A 16,367-nucleotide genomic window follows, 5' to 3' on the forward strand; every position below is an offset into this window, starting at 1 on the left:
AGAGCAGAGCAGATGAACAAATGAACAAAACAGGCCCAGATTTATTCTCTGCACTCCTACCCACACCCTTGGCTAAAGGCGTTAACCCTGGGAATACAGGGAAGTTTTTTTTTTTTATATTCTTACAACAAGGGCTAAAAGGAGTAAAAGAATCAATCGGCATTTCAAGGGAGAGCTTAAGAAAACCATGAGAGATTATTTGTTTATTTATTCATTCATTTCATTTCAAAGGCATTCAATGCTCTGTGTTCATAGTCAAAAATAGTCTGCGGGATCAAAGCCAGTGTGGGTGGGATATGAAGAGGCTGTGGCAGTCTGGCGTCCCCTCCCCACTTAATGTGGAAGGAGGAACAATGGAAGGATGTTACAATTCAACAGAACCATTAGCATGCTGCTCACACAGCACCCTTTCAGAATCCTGCTCCTTTCTCTACCTTAACACATACATAACCCTCTCCCCTCCTCAGGTTGCCTGAAATTCTAGGAAACCAGATTGATGACTTCAGATCTTTCATTAAAAAAAAAAAAAATGTAGCCCTCTCCAGCAAGCTGACCATTGACTGGGGCCAATGGGACAGAGCAGACCCATTGACTAGGGCTCACGAGTTAGAGGGCAGCCAAGCCACATGATTTCTGCCTACAACATGAAAGAGAATCCTGGGCCCTAGAGCAGCTGGAGGGGTGTGGGACATGTGCCAGCTTAAGGCAGGGGATTTCCAGGGGCCAGGCAGAGCCACTGGTAGGAGGGAAGTGGCCAGGATTTGGGGGATTTTCTCCCATTTCCATCCTGACTCTTGGGCCCCTACTTCTCTGACCTGTTGGTGAACCTCTGCATTAAGCAGCATTGAAATGTTAGAGATGCTTCTGGCTCTGTAAGAGTCACTCAGTTCTCCCCACTCACAGGAATATCAAGCAGTAAGTCTGTGCAGGGAGGTGCCTGCACAAGAGGAGGAAAGCTTGTTACTTAGGGAACAATAGAAGACCATGGCTTCATTCTTCTGTGAAGCAGTTAGCAAAATTGGAAGCATGACAGTCCCTTCATTCACACACACATACGCACACTCACACAAACACAGACTCACACACACACTCACACACTTCATCTGGTAAGATTAAGGAGCCCATTCAGGGCTGATTGCCTCAAGGTATCTGGAATCTGGGACTTAAGGATAATGTAAGTTGAAGAAAACAACCTCCAAGAATTTGTATAATTTCACTTTGCATTTCACAATGAACATCCTTGAGATAGAAACATTGTAACAGGCAGGCTGGAGTGGGGGCACCTCCGCTATTATATCATTTTAGAGAGAATGTCTATAAGTACTTTGAATGGTACCAAGGAGGAGGCAGTTTATTGGACATAGAAATAAAATTTTGTTTTCTATTTTGATTTCAAAATTACAATATTTGCATTGAAGCAGAGCAACAAATCTGTGACCTGTGGTTTATAATTTATGTAACTGATTTTAGGAAGCCGTTGGCAGTTCTGGTACATTTCCGATGGTTAATTTTTCTTTTGAAAGAGAAGGCTCCATGCCCATCCATCTCACAGTTTTCTCTTCCTCCTCTGAATACACTAATATTTCTAAGAGAAAAGCAAATCACATCTTCCCCTAACTTAAACTGTTTATGGCACCCTGTACCTACAGAATAAAGTTCCAACCTCCAAAGAGGTCATCCTCGATAGCTGATAGCTTCTTCAGCTTCTTTTTTCACCAAACCCTGGGTCACCCTCTGCTCTTACAATGAGACCTGACTATAGTTCCTAAAGTAGTCCTGATTTTCTCACCTCTTTGCTTTTGCTCCTAATAGACCTTCTTTCTGGATTTTCTTCCCTCTCTTCTATGTCTGACTTCTAATCATTTGCAGACTCAGGTAAGATCCTACCCCTTCCAGAAATCTGCCCAGGGCCTTCACCCTGTACCCTCAGGCTGAACAAGGGGCTGAGCCTGTACACCTGACTCAGAGTCCCTTGCTGCTCCTGAAATGATGAGTTGTGCCTGTCTTTTCATGTGTCCATCACCACCCAGAAGAAAGTGCTCTCTTGGATGGCAGAGGACAGTTCTTTGTCACCTATGTATCCCCACTGCCTCACACAATTTCTGCCCCAAAGAGGTCGCTCAATAAATATGTATTGACTGATCAATAATGATATTTCATTAGGTTCTTTAGTTTGCACAAATTTCTGGGAACCACAGTCTCCATGTTCAAATTTAAAGGTGGAAGCAGAGGTTAAGATTTTCCTCTACATAGAGCAGGCTATAGGTTAACCTCTGGGTTTATACGGATTTAAAGGTTAAAGTGGAAATGAATTTGATATTGTGAGAAACCTCCTACGTGCAGAGCAGCTCCTGAGACACTGCACTGGACCACGTTAATAAGAAAAGCAGCCTCTGGTAAGATCAAGGTGAAACCCTGTAGGGGAAGCAAAGTCAGGTGTTGGGTGAGACTAATCTTTGCAGAGAACTGTAAAGGGGCAGGTGCTCTGTAGTGTGGCCTCGTTTATCCTTATAACAGTCTTCTGAGGCTGGTCATCTGGCCCCACTTTACCAGTGTATCAAGTAATTTGTAAGGCTAGTAACCTCTCCAAGATCACCCTCTGTAAATGGGAAAATTGGGATTGGTCTGATTCTCAGGTATGGATCCCAGCAGCTTTCTAGTTCATGCTGGCTCAGGCCTATGGAATTCTCAAGTTTTCTTTCATCTGCAAAATCTACTGAGTAACTCCAAAAACCAAATATAGAACAAACTGTCAGAGAAAAGCTGTGTCCTAAAATCTCATCTGTCCCTCATTCATGCAGATTTGGCAGGAACAACTTCAAAAAGCTACCCAAGAGAAGCTGGGTGAGCGTCTAGAATGCTTTCCCAACTCAGGCCTTCTCTGGAGACAGCTGGTGCTGACCAGTGCAGTTGCTGGCTCAGCTGTGCACTGAGTCCTGCACACAGCCCTGTGTTCAACTAGAGCTAGAAATTCCTGTCCAGAGGCAAACACTCACCAGAGAGTGCTGCACAGAACAAGGCTATGCTTTCACCGTGGCTTGCCATTAAATGGAATGTGAGGAAACGTATCAATTGCTATTGATCTGGCAGGCATCTCCATGCTTCCTCAGAGCAGGCTATTCCAGGACAAGGAATTGTTCCACAGAATGCAGGCACTCACTTTGAGGGAAGGTCTCTGTGGGATCAATTTGGTCTGTACCAATCCCTACCCCCACAGTCTAGTGGAAAGGAGTGATCCAAGCCACAGTAGAGAGGACTTCTTGGGCACTGGCGTGGGTTTGGTGGGAAGATTCAGTGGGTAGGTTCAGGATCCTCTTAGATCCTTTGAGTCTAGCTTGGGCCCTTCCCAAGTTATTTGGGATTGCAGATTATCAAGGTTAGGTTGAACACCAAGGTCTTTTCTTACTCTGGGTTCAAGTTTTTAGGAAATACCTGAAATGATTATCTACATATATCTATTGAAGGCCTGCTGTGTTCAAAATTGTATGTTAGATGTTTAATATTTAAAGTGATATAAGATACCGCTCCTTCGCTCAAGAAGAACATCATTTCATTGGGGAAAAATAGGCAGTTGAAAAATAAATATTAAATAAAACAATTAACGAATACATATTATAATCCATATATGATAGGCATTTGCAGGGGTAAAGTCATTGCGGATTGCTATAGTGGATTGGAGACATTCTAGAGCAATATTCTTCCATCCTGGCTTCAGGTTAGAATCACCATAGTGCTTTTAAAAACGCTCATGCCCTCGCCACACCTTTCAGAACTTACGAACTAATTGGTTTGCTCTGGGTATGATCGTCGGTCATTTTTAAAGCACACTGGGGACTCTCATAGAGAGCCAGGGCTGGAGACTGCTTTTTGGATGAGACTGTAAATGCTTGAAGTCAGAGACTATCTTGGTCATATTTGTTTGGTTATATCTGCAGCATCTGAAACAGTACCTTGAAGTAGTAGGTGTTCAACAGATGCTGAGTTTGGTGGAGACTTGATCTGGATCCTAAAAAATGGTAGTATTTATATTGTGAGAAAAATGTGCATTCTTGCTAGAGGAAAGGGTATGAGGAAATGAGCAGAGTGGGAGACATTCAGTTTATTGCGGATATGGGATCACTTAGAAAACAGATTCAGCTAAGAACAAAAGGTTCTCTAGAAGAAGAGTGGCTCATTTAGAGGAAGTTGTATGTTGGCATTCGATAGTAAAAAGATTTAAATGGAGGAATTTAAACTCTATTTCAGAGTCTAGAGAGATGTTCAGGAGCTTGGAATTCAATAGGACACTAAATCATGAGTGAGCATAGTTGCAAATAAGTAGCCAATTATAGTGACTGACCAGGTCACAGAATTTTTTAGAGTGGTCGTTGGTAGGTGGTTTACTCAGATGCCAGTGTGGTTTCGATTAAAGTTCCTGGTACCTAAAATAAACAGATTGTGACTCATTGCTTTCATTTTTCAGGCTAGTTGTTTCCATGTTAGGGATAAAAATTCTTAGTCACTTATTGATTAACCCACCGGCTCCTGAGATATCTGACCTCATGGGTCAAATCACACAATTGGTCCACTCTGCAGTGCTTGGATAAAACATCCAGTTGGCAGCCAGCAACTTTGAAAAAAGCATAAATGGCGCTTGTGGGGATAGAAACAGTTTTTGTGCAGGTTTTGCTTGAATAGCAATTTTATTAAGGCCTTTGTTTTTCAAACTGCTAGTTTCTGACTTTTAGGGAATGAGGAACTTATCCATGTCCATCAGCCAAATTCCACCAGGCTCCTCATCTGCCTTATCTTTATTACCCTTTGAAGTCCTGGAAGACCAGCAGTAGGAAAAAGGAAGAAAAAGTCAGCCGAATGATAAATCCTTGTTGGAAAGTTTTAATGCCCATATCACAGTCCAAGGAATGGAGCTGACATCTCTTGCAGCACAAATCCTCAAAAGCAGCCTGTAACCAATGCCATGAGCATGACCCAGCCTTCCCTGGGACAGACACTCAGGAGAGAAAAGGACAAGGGAAAGTCCTTTGAGGAAGTGGTTCTGTGAATCCACATTCTAGCTAGGAGCATGCTTGAGAAAACACAGCTGTGGCTAAGCTGAATCCACAACCAGCTACAGGAGGAGCAGTAGAAGCTTTGCAAAAGAGTGAGCCCTAGGAGGCAAATGCAGGAGCAAAAATTAACACCTAGGCCAGGAATGGTTGACAGGGATGGTCTGGGAAGGGGCTTGAAAAGGTGGCAGTGAAGAAGTGAGACTCAGCAAACTGTATAGGTGTAAGTCTTCCATTTGTCCTCCACTGCTCACCATTTCTCCAGAAAAGGCATGCAGTAGCTGAATTCATCAGCCGCTTATGCAGAACTACTCACTTCCTCTACTAGACGACTTACTCAAGGAGGGACATGTATTCATGCCCATACTGTCAAGCCAAGCACTTAGAAGGAACCCAGCAAATGTATGTTAAGTGAATGATAGATTGACAAAATGAATGGATAAGATCTTATTTGGGAAATAAACCGTTCCAGCTAAGGCCTAGTATGAATTAAACTTTATGATAATCGAATCGTTCCTGGCTGGCAATCAAATTATTCCTCTGCTGTGGGCCTTTCTAATATGTGCTATTCCCAGGTATGTAGGTAGAAATTTGGGAGGGACTAGAAGCATCCAATTTGATCAGGAAAGTAGTAGCTAAAAGAAAATAATAATGAGGCAGAGTTTAGAAAAGGGGAAGGCAGGGGTGGGAGAGATTCATTTTGAACAACTTAAGACTCTGTGAGGAAGGTGCAAATTAGATGCAAAATGGAGTGGCAGAAACTGACATTAATTGCCTACTCTGTGCCAGTTTCTGTGCCAGGGATTTTCCCTGCATTATCTCATATATCCCTCACAATAACCTAGCCAGGCATGTAATATAGCCCCATTTAACAAATGCAGAGACTGGAGGCTTCAGGAGGTTGAGTAAATTAGTGAGGTTCCCAGAGCTGGCAAAGAAGGAAGCCAGGGCCCAAACAGAATCGGTCTGACCTCCAAGTCCTCCATATTGTCCCTGGGCATGACTAGGGGCAAGCACTTTTGTTAGTAGGTGGCCATGACAACTCAAGGTGTTTCCCATTTTATACTTTACCACTAGGAAGTAAGTTCAGGGGGAAGTGGAACCCAGCGTTTGCAGACACACATAAGCAAGTCCCTAGACAATCACTTACCTAAATATTTTATCAGAGGGCTGCTCTCCCAAAACCAGGTCAAAGCCTCGCTGAAATATTGTGTAAGGCCATGGCCTAAAAGAAGAAAGATCATTCAATTAAATTCAACTCAACAAATCCTCACTGAACGCCCACTTCGTCCCAGGCACAGTGCTAGGTGGTAGAGACCCAGCCATCCAGGGCATAGCCCCTGCCCTCAAGAAGCTCACTAATAAGAGCTCACACATGACCTTGAATCCTGGGACCTGACAAAGAACATGATAAATGTAAAAATCACTGAACTACTAGGAAAATGGAATTTAATAGCCATGACAATTGAAACTACATATAGTGTAAAATTATATGAAGATAGACCTGACATATTCATAATTCATGGTCCTTCAGACGTAGATTTTCAGAAACCCAGCTTGATCTCCCTTAAGAAGAGCAGTGTGAGTTCTTGGGAATCAGACAGTTCTGGATTCAAACTTCATTCTGACATTGAACCAACCGACTATGGACAGATAATTTGCTTGCCAGTCCTAATTTCCTATAGGGTCAATAAATGATAGCCCCCTAACAGACCATTGTGAAGATTAAGCAAACCTCTTCGGCCAAAGACTACAGCTCATACAGGATATTCAAAATGTTTTCTTTTCTTATTCAAAATGACAAGAGGATGCTGGGTCTTTGATAGGTTTCAGACATCTTCAAACATTTTAATGTCACTCACTCAAACAGAAACAATTGAAATTGTGTTTGCAAATATTTCTTAACTGTAATGCTTTTTAGTGAACATCCAGGTATTGTCATATGTATTAGAAAGTAGCAAGACTATTTCTTTTAAATAGTGTATGTCTTTTCACTAACCCAGATCTCTAAGCCCATTATTTAATCATTAAAGCAAGAATTAGCAAAGCCCAGATCCTGTGAGTACTGAGCTATTGCACACTCTAGGTGGATTTAGCCCTTACACTTGCGCAACTTACAGTCTTATAATGAACCCAATTATTGACAATTTTACTGTAGACATTCCTTTAGTTTTCAAGGACTACAAAAAGCCAGGAGAATAAATTATTAAGTATTATTTGGGGCTAATTCTAATACTAGGAGTTAATCTAGTGGTTTTCAGTGCAGAGGGTGTCACCCCATAGAGGGTATTTTCATAAATGTATGGCAGTTGTTCTTGAATGACACAATGACTGAAGGTCATTATTGCCCTTTAGAAGGTAGGGCTAGGATGGCTAGAATAGTGCATTGCTCAGGACAGTTCTGCAGAACAAAAATTTCCCCATGTCCTACAAGCTTTTGAATGTCATGCAAGACATTTATTTAGGTTTTTTTTTTTTTTTTTTTTTTTTTTGAGACGGAGTCTTGCTCTGTGGCCCAGGCTGCACTGCAGTGGCCGGATCTCAGCTCACTGCAAGCTCCGCCTCCCGGGTTCACGCCATTCTCCTGCCTCAGCCTCCCGAGTAGCTGGGACTACAGGCGCCCACCACCTCGCCCGGCTAGTTTTTTTTTTGTATTTTTTAGTAGAGACAGGGTTTCACCGCGTTAGCCAGGATGGTCTCGATCTCCTGACCTCGTGATCCGCCCGTCTCGGCCTCCCAAAGTGCTGGGATTACAGGCTTGAGCCACCGCGCCCGGCCTTATTTAGGTTTTGAAAACCCGCTTCTAATGGTATGAGCATAGATGCTAATTCCATTGACATATAAGCACAAAGTACAGTTTCAATACAGTGAATTTTCTAGGTCCATAACTACTTTATAATTTGAGGGGAGGTTACACGTTGTATAATCACTTTGAATCACCAATACAGCACATGTGTATCAGTCTGTATTACTCTCACACATATCATAATATTGCATTTTATATTATATATTATATAATGGAGAATCTGCACTAGGTACAAATGTCTATCAAATTTATTATTTATTTTCTTGTAATGGAGCATTAAAATATTTATTATAATTAGCATAGGAAGATACAATTATTAAATATTAACAGTTATATCATTATAAATTATTCTTATTTCTCCCTTAATTAATATTAAGACGCTATATTTGTTAAAATTTTGTATCTACGGGTTTTATTATTTATAAATTTTATTTACACATAATAAAAGGGGTTAAAAATATTAGTTGCAAAATATTGATAGTGTTGGAAATCACCAACTTAACCCAATAAGCCATAGAATTAATTACCCAGAGTCTTTATTTGTTGCAAGGGAAAGCCATTGGAGCTATATAAGGAAGTGGCTAGGATGAACGTGTTCATTATTTAAGCTTACTATTTATAAATGCATTATTCCTGGGATTCAATTTGGAAATACCTAGAGGCAAGAACTGGCTCCATAAAGTATCCAAACAGTGTACTGTGAATAACTCTTGCATCAAATAAAAGGCCCTCCCCAGGTGTTTTGATGTTTGTTCGTCATTGTAGGTGAACCCACAGAGTAGGGTTTGAATTTGATTCTTTTTTTTTGCTGAACAGAAAATGGTGGTCTATGCACAGCTAAAAATATCTGTTAATTCAGGAAAAAGTCTAGAAATCATGAGAAAAAAATATTCCATATAATCCCAGACACCTAGAAAAGGCAATAAAAAAAGAGGGACATGCCATTTTATTTATCTCTATTTTGGGTAGGATCATATTTTATTTACTGTCAGTTTAACATTTTAAATAACATACATTTTGCCTTCCAACCATTTCCAGCACTCAAAACTGATACAATGTGTAATTATAGTTAATTGTTGGCATAGTTCCTAGGTTGTTTGAAAATATATTTTCAGGAGCCAAATGACTGGCATTAAATACTATGCGAACAATTAGCTATGCAGAATGACACAAATAAACCTGTATTCAAGCCAAAGTTAAGGAAGCAATGAGCTTGGATGTATTTATTAAGAACTCATCCACTGTTGCTAAGTAGGTTAGGTCAAGGAAACCTCCTGCTTTTGAGGGCCCTGAAAATTAAGAATATCAACTCAAATTGGAAGGATGTAGAGGAGTGCAGTGTAGACCCCACCCTGATCACATTTAGAGGCAGCAGGGCACGGTGGTTTTAGGACACGAATTCTGGAGTTAGGCTGCGTATTTCAAATTCCAGCTTAGCCACCAACCACTGTGTGACATTGGGCAAGTTCCTTCCCCTTCATCATTCTGTAACCCCATATCCTCATCTGTAAAATGAGGCTGATGGTAATAGCTATCTATTTGACAAAGTTGTTATGAGGAGGAACTAGCTAATATAATTAAAGTGCCTAGAACAGTTCGTGGCATTTAGTGAGTGCCACACATAGAATCATGTGTTAAATAAGTTAAATTGATCAATTACATACATCAAATATAAATACTATAATAAGGAGTGGTTCCCAAACTTCAACAGAGGAAGAAGTGTCTTGCCCTAGGTGCAAATGCAATGCCAACGCAGGCTTTAACTCAGATTGTAGATGTCTTTACATAGGCTGGAGAGGAGGCAACGTGAGCATGGAAAGGCCAAAGCCCCGACACCCCACCTCCCACCTCCCACTTCCCACCCAGTGGTCACTTCACTGGGCAACTAACTCTACAGCATTGACATTAAACTCAAAGAGCGGGGAAGAGCATATTGTGAAAATGGCAAGAGAATTCAGCAAGTAGCAAATTGCACCGGCAAAGGAATAAAGGGGAATTTACTTAATTTCTTCCCTCTAGTCCGGAATGATCTGCCAGAGAGATGAGAAATCTTACTTGATTTATTTAGCAAATATTTGTAGAGGCCTATTGTGTGTGAACTGTGATATTAGGCAACAGGAATTGGGATAAAGAGATTCTTGCCCTCAAAGGAATCTAAGGTCTTTGTGAAGAAACACATATAGACCCAGACAAACCACTGAGAATGTTAAAAGGGAAGAGGAAGGGGTTTTTAGCAAATAAGCTAAGTGGTAGTGGCTGGTGGCAGAGTCACCATCCTGGGTGCAGGGAAGGCTGGTTGTCGGCAGTGCATGGAATGACAGCGGAGGGTCTGGCAGGGGACCTTAGTGCACACAGGTAGAAAGTCACAGATGGTCATACAGGAAAAGGCGGGGCAAAGTAATGAAGAGCTGAACGTAAAAGCACTCATAACACTTTGAAAACGGACCTGCTTGATACCCACTGAAAGAGGAAAGGCCTCTGTATTTGGGCTCTTTGAGGGCAAGAGAAAGTAAGAAAACCCAATGGGCCTCACTAAAAAAAAAAAAAAAAGCCTATCATGAAGTCTTGTATCCAGGTTTAAATGGAAGTTGCCTCTGAGATATCTGCAAGCAGGGTCTAAAGGTCCTTCTATGTGCCCCTCGCCTCCCTTTGCTCTGTTTTTCAGACTATGGACTTCACTCCAAACAGCTAAGACACATGGTGGAGATACCCCCTAGCAGTATGAGCCACAGAGGAAACACTTTGTCTCCTCATTAGGAAAAAAAGAAAAATCTCTAGGAGAACTGCCTGCCATATTCTGAGTCAGATGAACAACCTGGACCAATCTCTCGGCCAGGTAAGCAGAGGCTTCTGAAGAGATAGCAACTCCTATCTGGTTTTCTGGGCTAGAGCTGGAAAGGAGCGTGAGTGGCAAGCCTCAGCTGCTATCTGCTTGTAGTGCTAAGAGTGTTAACTCCATTAGAAGTGAGCAGCATTATTGAGCAGACTGTGCCAATATTCGTTTTGTGGAAAGGGCACTAGGCCATCAAGGAGCCCATGGATTGTGTCAGGTCAGATGTGGGGCAGGAGGTTGAACCCTGTCATTGGAAGGAAACTTCAGTCTCTCTATCCACTTTGATATGTGGTCTCCAATATTCTCTCAGTGCAGGGCAAACCACTCACATCTTTTTAGTCAGAATAGAGCATTTTTGTTTGTTTGTTTGTTTGTTTGTTTCATTCATTCTAACAAATAAAGACCCTGAAGATTGTCGTCCCATGTGGGCAGCTACAGGTGGCTTCCATTCAGGCATATCACAGGAAGCACCGCAGACCCATGCCCATGCAGGAACATAGCCTGTGCCACAGAGGAATCCATTGTAAAGGATGCACAGCAGCCAGCAGGCACACATGCAAATATGTATGCTGAGAACTAGTGGTAATCTTTTATTTGCCTTTTCTTTCTTCCTCCTGTCTCACACAATACCCACAGTCTATTCAGAGTTTTCTCTAAGCATTGGCAATTTCCAAGCTTTCGGTTTCTCTCCCAATTCTCTCTCCTCCCCCTTAGGACATATCCACTGTTGCAGGGATTTTTCCCTTAGTCTAGGTGATGTGTTGGGTCAGAGGTTGGCTGTGGCCTTGACTCGACTTGATGCTTGTCCTTCATGCTGATAGCTTGGGCATTTCTTTCACTCTGTAACTTAGTGAGTAAAGACCCTGCATGACCAGGCTGACTGGATGCGCCCTTCATATGGGCTTTCTCAGGGCATCAAGGGACTACTCTTGCTTTAACAAGGGTCCTTTAAATGTCACTTTTTGATTAAATGCTAGTCCCAACTTTCCACTTAACTGTGGCACTTGGAAACAGAGCTCGGAAGCTGTTAGCCAGCATCTGGTGATAGGCTTCCTTGTATAAGACTTGCCATCCAGGGAGAGGGAGGAGAAATAGAGATAGACAGGTAGGTAGGTAGGTAGGTAGGTAGGTAGACAGATAGATCAATCGATCGATCGATCAATAGATAGATAGATAGATAGATAGATAGATAGATAGATAGATGATAGATAAAAGAAAGCAAGCAAGAAAGAGGGAAAAGTAGGGAGATAAGCAGAATGAGAGAGAATATATGTATGTATATATGAATGTGGGTATGGTGTGTGTGTGTGTGTGTGTGTGTGTATTCTCTTTGATACAGTCCAGCATAGATGGGATGTTTCATTCAGAAGCAGTGATGAACAGGGCATTTCATTATGGACTTTGAGAAACTATAAGCTTTTTCCAGACTTACATATTATTCTACCTGTTATAAAAGGAACTTTCACAAATGGAAATATTTGTCCACAGTTAAATGAAAGCACATCCTTTCAAGCCTGCCTCTGGCCCACATTTGGCTGAGTTTCTGGTAGAAGCATGGTTTCCAAAATTTCTGCCCAGCTATTCACAGCACTTTGGGGTCCCAGTATGGGATAGTGCAGGGACCATTGAAAACAATATGCTAAGAATAGATAGGGCTCAAGGACAGTATCTTCAGTTGAACTTTTAATGAACTCCAGTAGGCGCCAAGAAGGCGGACAAATAAGGAGGAGCCTAGAGACAAGGAGCTAAGCAGAAGGTTACATCTGGGTAGAGAAAGTTTGTTTTGCATTGTGTTATTTCTGCTGATGTGAGGTTTATGGAGTATAAATAAAGTGAGGCGGAGGCTCTGGGCGCGGCCGCCATGTTCTCTGTTTGTCTGTGTCTCTTGTGTCTGTTCCTTCTCCACCACCCCCGGCGCGGGCCCCAATAGGATATTATATTTATATGTAACGTGAGAGCATTTAAACAAATATTCCTTTTCTAAACTAGGTAAATAAATCGCAAGAAGGGTGCAGTGAAACAAAGAGAGAATAGAGGCTCATTTTAAAAGTGCTTCTGGAGAAAGGCAGTTTGCAGTATATACAGAAGAAAGGTGAAGAGAAAAATGGCAAAAATGAATTTTTCTGCTGTGCAGTTGGCTGAAGCATCACATGCTTCAATGTATCCTAATGGTAAGATGAGGAGATTATTACATGGCACTATCTTCATAATCATTACTAGTTCTGGGAAAAAATAAGTACTTGGAATGACCAATCCCTAGATTATCTGGTAAACCTGTGGCTTTATCAGAAGTTAGTAAGCATAATGATGAATAATGATGCCGAAAGTTTACAAAGGATGCTATAGGGCCTTGAGGCCTTTGCAAATGTTGTTTCTCTACCTGGATTACCACCCCCGACATATGCCCTGTCCCTCAACTGCTATTTACTTGGACAACTTACACTGTTCTGAAAGTCTAACTTAAAAATGATTTCCTAAAATAGGCCTTCCCTGGCACTCCTAGACTAGGTTATATTTCCTTGTTATATTCTCTCATGGCACCCTGCACTTTCCTTTATATATATTTAGTGACTATTTTCTGCTCACCAGATATAAAGGACCTTGTCATCGTGTCTACCATACCCACCATGTGCAGAGTAGTACCATTACATAGCGGGCGCTCAAGAAAGAGCTCCACTGTATTGCAAATGAGGTTGAGGGTTAGACAGAGCTGACTTTAAGCCCTGGATGAAGCAATCATTGAATTATATGACCTCAGATAAGTCCTTTGATTTCCCTAACCTCAGTACAATCATGAGTTGCTCAATGATGAGGATACATCCTGAGAAATGCATCATTAAGTGATTTTGTCATTGTGTAATTATAGCACATTTACACAGACCCAGACAGTATAGCCTACTAGACACCTATTGCTCCTAGACTGTGAACTTGCACAATATGTTACTATACTGAACACTATAGGCAATTATAATACCACGGTAAATGTTTAGGCATCTAAACATAGAAAAGGTACAGTAAAAATATAGAGTTACAATTTCATGGGAACACTATTGTACATGTGGTCCACTGTTGACTAAAATGTCATTATGTGGTGCATGACTGTATTTTCATCTGTAAAATGTGGATATAATGGTGCCTCGAGTTATTACATGTTGATCACCCAGCAGTATTCAGAGCCCACTTGAGGTTAGCGGTCAGGGATATTAAATGAGACCGATCAGTGTGGTGGCCAGCTGCAGTCATTTGTGCAAACACAGATATGGAGCCACAGGGCTGTTGAGTTTAACCAGTGTTGAAGTGTTTCAATGAATAAAATAAAATGGCGATAGGCCGGGCGCGGTGGCTCAAGTCTGTAATCCCAGCACTCTGGGATTCATGTAACCTCAACTCCCACGCTCCTCCATCACTTCATCATACTTGTCTGAAACACTCCAACACTGGTTAAACTCAACGACCCTGTGGCTCCATTTCTGCGTTTGCAAAGATGAATGCAGTTGGCCGCCACACTGATTAGTTTCATTTAAAATCCCTGACCGCTAACCTCAAGTGGGCTCTTGAATACTGCCCAGTGATCAAACTACATTGTCCTCATTCATTCACTCTCCCTTTCTCTAGATCACCTTTTCATACTTTCTTGCTCTCAAACCTCTGACACCTCCTCCCCCATTTTCTCCTTCGGCACATGATGTGCTTCCTCAATAACTGAGAAAACAGAGGTAATCAATATGCAAAGCTTTCACCACCACATCCACCTGCCTGGCTGCCCATGCCTATTACTCAGGCCTCCTTCCAGTAATTAGGCATGAACAGTTTCCACTCCTGACTAAAGTGCTGCCATCCCAGCCCTCTCCTGGCATTTCATAGGCAATGGGATTTAAGAAGGGCCCTCCATGGAAGTTACCAGTGCAAACTCCCCTTTGCTCCTATGTCCTCAGGCAAATAAGAACACAGATCCTCAACTTCCTCACATGTAAAATGGGAATTCTCAAGTATAGTATACTCCACAAAAACATGATATTGTTGAACACTCTGTATAAATAAATTGCAAATTCTTGATAATCTTTAGTTATTAATTTTTAATTATTATTTAGGGTAACTTTCAGTCTATTTTTTATGTATATGTGCACACATGTGCTTTATATAAATTATCTCATTTAAAGATAGAGCAATAAAAAACTGACAGGATCCCTTCTTTCTGTGGCTCAATTTTCTCATCTGTAAATTAGGGATAATAATATTATCTACCTCATCAACTGCATAGGGTTGAATACTTTTAATATGTGCAAATAACTTTCAATAACCTTGGGATGCAGTCAATTTTTAATAAATATTAACTGTTATTATGCACACATTAATAGGAATTTTGATTCTAAATGCTGAAATTTTTTTTTTTTTCTTTTTTTTTGAGACGGAGTCTTGCTCTGTCACCCAGGCTGGAGTGCAGTGGCACAATCTCGGCTCACTGCAACCTCCGCCTCCCGGGTTCAAGCGATTCTGGTGCCTCAGCCTCCCGAGTAGCTGGGATTACAGGTGCCCGCCACCATGCCCGGCTAATTTTTGTACTTTTTAGTAGAGACAGAGTTTCACCATATTGGCCAGGTTGGTCTCAAATTCCTGACCTTCTGATCCATCTGCCTAGGCCTCCCAAGGTGCTAGGATTACAGGCATGAGCCACCACGCCCAGCCTGAAAATAAATTTTATAGATATATCAAATGATTTTAAAATGGGTAGTAGTGAACAAAATGTTGTACCTTTTCTTCTAGATTTTGAAACTCAAGGATACAACCTTGTCCCAAAACATGGCAATAAAGACAAATACACATATATACACATGTAACATAAATGTGATGTTCACACTTGAACTTTTTGTCATCACACTCGGCCTTTTAGCCAAGAAAGAGCAAGCGAGAGAATAAGAAAAGTGAGGGGCACTGTCATGGACCCCAGTTACGCAGGAGGCATTCATACCTTGACTCCCAGCACCTGACTTGGAGAAGGGCTAGCTGCTCCTTTGATTTAAGGATCATCATAGAAGGCAGAGACAGAGTTCATCTGTCCCCAAATAGGGGAAGCTTAGCCCAGAGAACTGTAGTTTCCCTGCATATTTTGGGATCAAGAATTGTATAAAGCAAAGGGAAGAAATCTTGAGTGGGTCAGAAAAAGCTGGTGATGGCAGCTGCCATTTATTGTGCATTTCTACAAGTCAGGCAGGTACTCTGTTGGGTGCTGTCCATCTCTAGCTACCTAGAGAACTCTACAGCTGTGTTATTATCCCCAAGTGGCAAAGGTGAACAAGGGTTCAGCAAGGTCATGTTAGTTGCCCAAGGTAAGGGGTAGAGGGGAGGATTGTCATGGAGCACATATCCTGGAATTTCTCCCACACCTTCCTCTCCTCTTCTCCCCATCATAGGCATAAAGCTGTTGGAGAAAATATACAAAGGCAGCATTGGGTCTACACACAGGACTGTTGGCTGGGCATCAGCTTGGCTTGTCCACCACTGGCCTCTGGGTACAAAGTAGTGGGTGGAGCAGAAGTTATCTGTAGTGCATAGAAAGAATTACCTGTCTCCTTGCCTGTGTTTTCATGGGACAATATTAGCATACATGGTGTTATATTAGAGTCACTTACCTGTCTTCCTTTATAAATATTCTCTCATTCAAATAGCTACTGAATCTCATTAA

General features: G+C 41.7%; 1 protein-coding gene across 1 annotated transcript in view; it reads right to left on the reverse strand.

Annotated features, from left to right (window-relative positions):
* The window catches only part of ASTN1 (astrotactin 1), a 316,609-nt gene that overhangs the window by 100,517 nt on the left and 199,725 nt on the right, over positions 1-16,367 (reverse strand). The window contains exon 9 of the mRNA XM_033197106.1: positions 6,196-6,270. Within this exon, the coding sequence (XP_033052997.1) occupies positions 6,196-6,270 (75 nt within the window). The remainder of the gene's footprint in view (positions 1-6,195; positions 6,271-16,367) is intronic.

This window comes from Trachypithecus francoisi, unplaced genomic scaffold (assembly GCF_009764315.1).
Source record: "Trachypithecus francoisi isolate TF-2019V2 unplaced genomic scaffold, Tfra_2.0 Lachesis_group5, whole genome shotgun sequence".
In the NCBI taxonomy this organism is placed as follows: Eukaryota; Metazoa; Chordata; class Mammalia; order Primates; family Cercopithecidae; genus Trachypithecus; species Trachypithecus francoisi.